This window comes from Palaemon carinicauda, chromosome 43 (genome assembly GCF_036898095.1).
Source record: "Palaemon carinicauda isolate YSFRI2023 chromosome 43, ASM3689809v2, whole genome shotgun sequence".
Lineage (NCBI taxonomy): Eukaryota > Metazoa > Arthropoda > Malacostraca > Decapoda > Palaemonidae > Palaemon > Palaemon carinicauda.
The window spans coordinates 51,737,859-51,745,738 of NC_090767.1; the positions used below are offsets into that span (position 1 = coordinate 51,737,859).

At 57.3% G+C, this 7,880-nt stretch overlaps 2 protein-coding genes across 2 annotated transcripts; both read right to left on the minus strand.

Annotated features, from left to right (window-relative positions):
- Nucleotides 1-2,381: 2,381 nt before the first annotated feature.
- On the minus strand, nucleotides 2,382-3,617 carry LOC137633874 (uncharacterized). Its single transcript, XM_068366116.1, has 4 exons — nucleotides 3,580-3,617; nucleotides 3,243-3,445; nucleotides 2,845-3,037; nucleotides 2,382-2,661 (listed from the first exon to the last, which is right to left on the minus strand). Exons 1-4 carry the CDS (start codon nucleotides 3,615-3,617, stop codon nucleotides 2,382-2,384), a joined length of 714 nt encoding a protein of 237 aa, XP_068222217.1.
- Nucleotides 3,618-4,462: 845 nt separating this feature from the next.
- LOC137633875 (cell growth-regulating nucleolar protein-like) lies at nucleotides 4,463-5,301 on the minus strand. Its single transcript, XM_068366117.1, has 3 exons — nucleotides 5,170-5,301; nucleotides 4,889-5,091; nucleotides 4,463-4,598 (listed from the first exon to the last, which is right to left on the minus strand). The coding sequence occupies exons 1-3, from the start codon at nucleotides 5,299-5,301 to the stop codon at nucleotides 4,463-4,465; spliced, it is 471 nt and encodes a 156-aa protein (XP_068222218.1).
- Between the last annotated feature and the right edge of the window lie 2,579 nt (nucleotides 5,302-7,880).

Below are 7,880 nucleotides of genomic sequence, written 5' to 3' on the forward strand. Positions count from 1 at the left end.
AAACTTTTGCCGTTTCCATAAACAGTTCATGAAATTGCCATAGTTAAATTAAACATGGCGTGAAACATCCGTAGACTTGATGGAGACTACAACCATTTGCTGATTTTGTTTACATTTGAGGCGTTACCATGGCAACGTGGACGCTTCATGGCCTGAGGTTGAAGGTTTTAGGGCGATTTGGTCTGGGACATTAAAAGACTTTTTACCATATCTTCTTATATTGCACTTTGTTTCTGGAGAGAGAGAGAGAGAGAGAGAGAGAGAGAGAGAGAGAGAGAGAGAGAGAGAGAGAGAGAGAGAGAGAGAGAGGTAAATGAAGCAATTCTCAAGCAAAGCACGTTTTACGATCTTGTAAAAAGCGAGCGTGCTCTTCCAAGATCATGTTCACTCTCTCTCTCTCTCTCTCTCTCTCTCTCTCTCTCTCTCTCTCTCTCTCTCTCTCTCTCTCTCTCTCTCTCTCTCCTTAAGAGGTGCGTTCCTTTATACAAGCGATTTCTCATCATATTTTGGCGCCAAAATTAATTTTTACCGGAACCGTTCCCTACGATGTCTTCAACGCTACTCCCCCCCCCCCCTTAGAAACCTCTGTAAATTTCCCTCTAATATTTTCCTCTCTTGTAGGGAAGTCACCTAATGTTCTTATTCGTATCTTATTTCTGCCAAAGATTTATTGTGTTTATTTTATAAGCTCCAAAGTCAGTCTGTTTTTCTTGTTTAACTTTTGATGGTTCCTACGTTTTGAAGTTGACTTCCAGGAACAGTAATCAGTCTTTTTTCCTTTCCTCACCGGGCTATTTCCCCCAATGGAGGCCTTTAGTTTATAGCATCCTGTTTCTCCAACCAGGGTTGTAGATTAGTTATAAATAATAATAACAATCATAGGAAGGTTTTTTCCTTTCACATATGACCCATCACTTGCTAAAACCCAGTTCTGTCCCTTGCCTCTCTTCCCAAATGTGTTTCTTCTTCCTTTATCAAGAAAATCATCATCTTCCTTTATCTCTTAACCCATAATAACTTTCTTTACCTTTTATACATCTTGAAGGACAAAATCTGATAAAGGACTCATAAGAAATAGATCTTTAAAAGTCTCGGGTGAAAACAGGGATATACAACCTATTCCACAAGCCCTAGTGATGGACTATAAGGTCCATTGTCCCATTTAAGTCCCATTCCTTCACCAGACTTATAGACGAAGGAATTTCCATTGCATTGATGTATAATATTACTTTATAGTTTTTCATGGGTCAAAGACAGCACCTCTCTCCCTCTCTCTCTCTCTCTCTCTCTCTCTCTCTCTCTCTCTCTCTCTCTCTCACTCTCTCTCTCTCTCTTTATATATATATATATATATATATATATATATATATATATATATATATATATATATATATATATATATATATATATTATATATATATATATATATATATATATATATATATATATATATATATATATATATATATATATATATATATATATATATATATATATATATAGAACAACAGCAGCAAATACAGCCGTCTCAAGTCCAGTGCCGGACAAAGGCCTCAAACATGTCCTTATTCATGTTTGGGATTTGGCCAGTTTTCATTACCACTCGTATGAGTGATGATGGGGCACTTTCGTCTGCTTGCTCACGGCAAACCAGCCTAGTAGGGGTGGCTCTGGCAGTCACAGCTTTACTGATCATAGGTTAATGGCAGAAGTTTCTCCTGTGTTGCCATATAGCTGCCCTTAAAATATTGCTTGAAAAAAATTGCCTTCTTCATACTGATCCATTTCTGTTTATGCACTGCCTCTTCCTTTCCTTGGGGCCTGTGTTAGGGCCTGCCTCTCTCTCTCTTCGGGGACTGTCGCCTCTTGCTCTCCTCGGGGCCTGTCGCCACTTGCTCTCCTCGGGCCTGTGTTAGGGCCCCGCCTCTTGCTCTCCCCCAAGGCCTGTGTTAGGGCCCGCCTCTTGCTCTCCTCGGGGCCTGTGTTAGGGCCCGCCTCTTGCTCTCCTCGGGGCCTGTGTTAGGGCCTGCCTCTTGCTCTCCTCAGGGCCTGTCGCCTCTTGCTAACCTCAGGGCCTGTCGCCTCTTGCTCTCCTCGGGGCATGTGTTACGGCCCCCCTCTTGCTCTCCCTCGGGGCCTGTCGCCTCTTGCTCTCCTCGGGGCCTGTGTTAGGGCCCGCCTCTTGCTCTCCTCGGGGCCTGTCGCCTCTTGCTCTCCTAGGGGCCTGTGTTGCGGCCCGCCTCTTGCTCTCCTCGGGGGCCTGTCGCCTCTTGCTCTCCCCGGGGCATGTGTTAGGGCCCAACTCTTGCTCTCCTCGGGGCCTGTGTTAGGGCCTGCCTCTTGCTCTCCTCGGGGCCTGTGTTAGGGCCCACCTCTTGCTCCTACTCGGGGCCTGTCGCCTCTTGCTCTCCTCGGGGCCTGTCGCCTCTTGCTCTAGTCGGGGCCTGTGATAGGGCCCGCCTCTTGTTCTCCTCGGGGCCTGTGTTAGGGCCCGCCTCTTGCTCTCCTCGGGGCTGTCGCCTCTTGCTCTCCTTGGGGCCTGTGTTACGGCCCGCCTCTTGCTCTCTTCGGGGCCTGTCGCCTCTTGCTCTCCTCGGGGGCTGTGTTACGGCCCACCTCTTCCTCTCCACGGGGCTGTCGCCTCTTGCTCTCCTTGGGGGCCTGTGTTAGGGCCGGCCTCTTGCTCTCCTCGGGGCCTGTGTTAGGGCCGGCCTCTTGCTCTCCTCGGGGCCTGTGTTAGGGCCCGCCTCTTGCTCTAATCGGGGCCTGTGTTAGGGCCCGCCTCTTGCTCTTCTCGGGGCCTGTGTTAAGGGCCCGCCTGTTGCTCTCCTCGGGGCCTGTCACCCTCTTGCTCTCCTCGGAGCCTGTGTTAGGGCCCGCCTCGTGCTCTCCTCGGGGCCTGTCGCCCTCTTGCTATCCTCTGGGTCTGTGTTAGGGCCCGACTCCTGCTCTCCTCGGGGCCTCTCGCCTCTTGCTCTCCTCGGGGCCTGTGTTACGGCCCGCCTCTTACTCTCCTCGGAGCCTGTCGCCTCTTGCTCTCCTCGGGGCCTGTGTTAGGGCCAGCCTCTTGCTCTCCTCAGGGCCTGGGTTAGGGCCCGCCTCTTGCTCTCCTCGGGGCCTGTGTTAGGGACCCGCCTCTTGCTCTCCCCTCGAGGACTGAGTTAGGGCCCGCCTCTTGCTCTCCTCGGGGCCTGTGATAGGGCCCGCTTCTTGCTCTCCTCGAGGTCTGTGTTAGGGCCCACCTCTTGCTCTCCTCAAGGCCTGTGTTAGGGCCAGCCTCTTGCTCTCCTCGGGGCCTGTGTTAGGGCCCCGCCTCTTGCTCTCTTCGGGGCCTGTCGCCTCTTGCTCTCCTCGGGGCCTGTCGCCTCTTGCACTCCTCGGGTCCTGTTTTAGGGCCCGCCTCTTGCTTTCCTCCGGGCCTGTCGCCTCCTGCTCTCCTCGAAGCCTGTGTTAGGGCCCCGCCTCTTGCTCTCCTAGGGGCCTGTTGCCTCTTGCTCTCCTCGGGGCCTGTGTTAGGGCCCGCCTCTTCCTTTCCTCGGGGCGTGTCACCCTCTTGCTCTCCTCAGGGGCCTGAGTTACAGCGTGCCTCTTGCTCTCCTCGGGGCCTGTCGCATCATGCTCTACTCTGGGCCTGTGTTACGGCACACATCTTCCTCTCCTCGGAGCCTGTCGCCTCTTGCTCTCCTCGGGGCCTGTGTTAGGGCCCCGCCTTTTGCTCTTCTCGGGGCCTGTGCTACGGCGCGCCTCTTGCTCTCCTCGGGGCCTGTATTACGGCCCGCCTCTTTCTTTCCCCCGGAGCCTGTAGCCTCTTGCTCTACTCGGGGCCTGTGTTACAAACCCCGCCTCTTGCTCTTCTCGGGGGCCTATGTTACGGCCCACCTCTTGCTCCCCTCGGGGCTGTGTTACGGCCCGCCTCTTGCTCTCCTCGGGGCCTGTGTTACGGCTCGCATCTTGCTCTCCTCGGGGCCTGTGTACGGCCCGCCTCTTGCTCTATTCGGGGGCCTGTGTTACGGCCCGCCTCTTGCTCTCCTCCGGGCCTGTGTTATGGCCCGACTCTTCCTGTCCTCGGGGGCCTGTGTTACGGCCCGCCTCTTGCTCTCCTCCGGCGCCTGTGTTACGGCCAGGCCTCTCCTCTCCTCGGGGCCTGTGTTACGGCCCGCCTCTTGCTCTCCTCCGGGCCTATGTTACGGCCCGCCTCTTCCTCTCCTCGGGGCCTGTGTTACGGCCCGCCTCTTGCTCTCCTCCGGGCCTGTGTTACGGCCTGCCTCTCTCTCTCGGGGCCTGTGTTACGGCCCGCCTCATGCTCTCCTCCGGGACTGTGTTAGGGCCGGCCTCTTGCTCTCCTTGGTGCCTGTGTTACGGCACGCCTCTTGCTCTCCTCCTGGCCTGTGTTAGGGCCTGCCTCTTATTCTCCTCCGGGCCTGTGTTACGGCCTGCCTCTTACTTTTCTTTGGGGCCTGTGTTAGGGCCTGCCTCTTGGTCTCCTTAGGGCCTGTGTTACGGCCCGCCTCTTGCTCTTCTTTGGGGCCTGTGTTAGGGCCTGCCTCTTGCTCTCCTTAGGGCCTGTGTTACGGCCCGCCTCTTGCTCTCCTTGAGGCCTGTGTTAGGGCCTGCCTCTTGTTCTCCTTGGGGCCTGTGTTACGGCCCGCCTCTTGCTCTCCTTGGGGCCTGTGTTAGGGCCTGCCCTCTTGCTCTCCTTGGAGCCTGTGTTACGGCCCGCCTCTTGCTCTCCTTGGGGCCTGTGTTACGGCCCGCCTCTTGCTCTTCTTGGGGCCTGTGTTACGGCCCGCCTCTTGCTCTCCTTGGGGCCTGTGTTACGGCCCCGCCTCTTGCTCTCCTTAGGGCCTGTGTTCGCCCGGCCTCTTGCTCTTCTTGGGGCGTGTGTTACGGCCCGCCTCTTTCTGTCTTTGGGGCCTGTGTTACGGCCCGCCTCTTGCTCTCCTTGGGGCCTGTGTTACGGCCAGCCTCTTTCTCTCCTTTGTGGCCTGTGTTAAGGCCCGCCCTCTTGCTCTCCTTGGGGCCTGTGTTACGGCCCGCCTCTTCCTCTCCTTGGGGGCCTGTGTTAGGGCCCTCCTCTTGCTCTCCTTGGGCCTGTGTACGGCCCGCCTCTTCCTCTCCTTGGCGCCTGTATTACGGCCTGCCTCTTGCTTTCCTAGGGGCCTGTTTTACGGCCCGCCTCTTCCTCTCCTTGGGGCCTGTGTTACGGCCCGCTTCCTGCTCTCCTTGGGTCCGTGTTACGGCCTGCCTCTTCCTCTTCTTGGGCCCTGTGTTACGGCCCGCCTCCTGCTCTCCTTGGGGCATGTGTTACGGCCCGCCTCTTCTCTCCTTGGGGCCTGTGTTACGGCCTGCCTCTGCTCTCCTTGGGGCCTGTGTTATGGCCCGCCTCTTGCTCTCCTCCGGGCCTTTGTTACAGCCTGCCCTCTTTCACTCCTTGGGGCCTGTGTTAGGGCCCGACTCTTGCTCTCCCTCCGGGCCTGAGTTATGGCCTGCCTCTTCCTCTCCCTTGGGGCCTGCGTTACGTCCCGCCTCTTCTTTTCCTTGGGGCCTGTGTTACAGCTCGCCTCTTTCCCTCCTTGGGGCCTGTGTTATGGCCTGCCTCTTCCTCTCCTCGGGGCCTGTGTTACGGCTCGCCTCTTGCTCTTCTCCGGCCTGTGTTACGGCCTGCCTCTTCCTCTCCTCGGGGGCCTGTGTTACGGCCCCACCTCTTGCTCTCTTTGGGGCCTTTGTTACGGCCTGCCTCTTCCTCTCCTTGGGGCCTGTATTATGGCCCACCTCTTGCTCTCCTCTGGGCCTCTGTTACGGCCTGCCGCTTCTTCTCCTTGGGGCCTGTGTTATGGCCCGCCTCTTGCTCTCCTACGGGCCTGTGTTACGGCCTGCCTCTTCCTCCCCTCGGGGCATGTGTCAGGGCCCGCCTCTTGCTCTCCTTGGGGCCTTTTTTGGGTTCTGCGTCTTGCTCTCCTCAGGGCCTGTATTACGGCCCGTCTCTTGCTCTCCTTGTGGCCTGTGTTAGGGCCGGCCTCTTGCTCTCCTCGGGGCCTGTGTCGCGGCCAGCCTCTTGCTCTTCTATGGGGCCTGTGTTAGGGCCTCCCTCTTGCTCTCCTTGGGGCCTGTCGTTACGGCCCGCCTCTTGCTCTCCTTTGGGCCTGTGTTAGGGCCTGCCTCTTGCTCTCCTTGGGGCCCTGTGTTACGGCCCGCCTCTTGCTCTTCTTGGGGCCTGTGTTACAGCCTGCTTCTTGCTCTCCTTGGGGCCTGTGTTACGGCCCGCTTTTTGCTCTCCTTGGGGCCTGTGTTACTTTCGCCTATTGCTCTCCTTAGGGCCTGTGTTACGGCATGCTTCTTTTTTTCCTTGGGGCCTGTGTTACGGCCCCGCCTCTTTCTCTCCTTGGGGCCTGTGTTATGGCCTGCCTCTTCCTCTCCTTGGGGCCTGTATTATGGCCTGCCTCTGCTCTCCTTGGGGCTTGTGTTACGGCTTGCCTCTTCCTCTCTTTGGGGCCTGTGTTATGGCCCGCCTCCTGCTCTCCTTGGGCCCCTGTGTTACGGCCTGCCTCTTCCTCTCCTTGGGGCCTGTGTTATGGCCCTCCTCTTGCTCTCCTCCGGGCCTGTGTTACGGCCTGACTCTTCCTCTCCTTGGGGCCTGTGTTATGGCCCGCCTCTTGCTCTCCTCGGGGCTTGTGTTACGGCCTGCCTCTTGCTCTCCTTGGGGCCTGTGTTACGGCCTGCCTTTTCCTCTCCTCGGGGCCTGTGTTACGGCCAGCCTCTTGCTCTCTTCCGGGCCTGTGTTACGGCCTGCCTTTTCCTCTCCTTTGGGCCTGTGTTACGGCCCCACCTCTTACTCTCCTCAGGGCCTGTGTTACGGCCCTGCCTCTTCCTCTCCTTGGTGCCTGTGTTACGGCCCCGCCTCTTCCTCTCCTCAGAGCTTGTGTTACGGCCCGCCTCTTGCTCTACTCCGGGCCTGTATTACGGCCTGCCTCTTCCTCTCCTCGGGGCCTGTGTTATGGCCCGCCTCTTGCTCTCCTCTGGGCCCTGTGTTAGGGCCCGCCTCTTGCTCTCCTCGGGGGCCTGTCGCCTCTTGCTCTCCTCTGGGCCTGTGTTAGGGCCCACCTTTTTGCTCTTCTCGGGGCCTGTCGCCTCTGCTCTCTTCGGGGCTTGTGTTACGGCCCGCCTCTTCCTCTCCTCGGAGCCTGTCGCCTCTTGCTCTCCTCGGGGCCTGTGTTAGGGGCCAACCTCTTTCTCTCCTCAGGGCCTGTGTTAGGGCCCGCCTCTTGCTCTCCTCGGGGCCTGTGTTAGGGAACCGCCTCTTGCTCTCCTCGGGGCCTGTGTTAGGGCCCGCCTCATGCTCTCCTCAGGGCATGTGATAGGGCCCGCCTCTTGCTCTCCCTCGAGGCGTGTGTTAGGACCCACCTCTTGCTCTCCTCGGTCGGGCTGTGTTAGGGCCCCGCCTCTTGCTCTCCTCTTGGCCTGTCGCCTCTTGCTCTCCTCGGGGCCTGTCGCCTCTTGCTCTCCTCGGGGCCTGTGTTAGGGCCCACCTCTTGCTCTCCTCCCTGCCTGTCGCCTCTTCCTCTCCCCGGGGCCTGTGTTACGGCCCGCTTCTTCCTCTCCTCGGGGCCTGTGTTACGGCCTGCCTCTTCCTCTCCTCGGGGTCTTTGTTACAGCCCGACTCTTCCTCTCCTCTCCTATTTTAAGGGCAGCTATATGGCAACACAGGAGAAACTTCTGCCATTAACCTATGATCAGTAAAGCTGTGACTGCCGGAGCCACCCCTACTAGGCTGGTTTGCCGTGAGCAAGCAGACAAAAGTGCCCCATTATCACTCATCCGAGTGGTGATGAAAACTGGCCCAAATCCCAAACATGAATAAGGACATGTTTGAGGCCTTTGTC

Excerpts from the sequence above, each read along its gene's own strand:
- LOC137633874 (XM_068366116.1), bottom strand. The coding sequence starts at position 3,617 with ATGATGCGACAGGCCCCGAGGAGAGCAAGAGGCACGCT. Across the intron at positions 3,446-3,579 it reads AGGAGAGCAAGAGGCACGCT|GCTTCGAGGAGAGCAGGAGG; the intron begins GTAACTCAGGCC and ends GCCCTAACACAG. Across the intron at positions 3,038-3,242 it reads GGCCTTGAGGAGAGCAAGAG|AGCAAGAGGCGACAGGCTCC; the intron begins GTGGGCCCTAAC and ends GGCCCCGAGGAG.
- LOC137633875 (XM_068366117.1), bottom strand. The coding sequence starts at position 5,301 with ATGCCCCAAGGAGAGCAGGAGGCGGGCCGTAACACAGGGCCCAAGAAG. Across the intron at positions 5,092-5,169 it reads AGGAGAGGAAGAGGCGGGCC|GCCCAAGGAGAGCAAGAGGA; the intron begins GTAAAACAGGCC and ends GGCCGTACACAG. Across the intron at positions 4,599-4,888 it reads AAGACAGAAAGAGGCGGGCC|GCCTCAAGGAGAGCAAGAGG; the intron begins GTAACACACGCC and ends GCCCTAACACAG.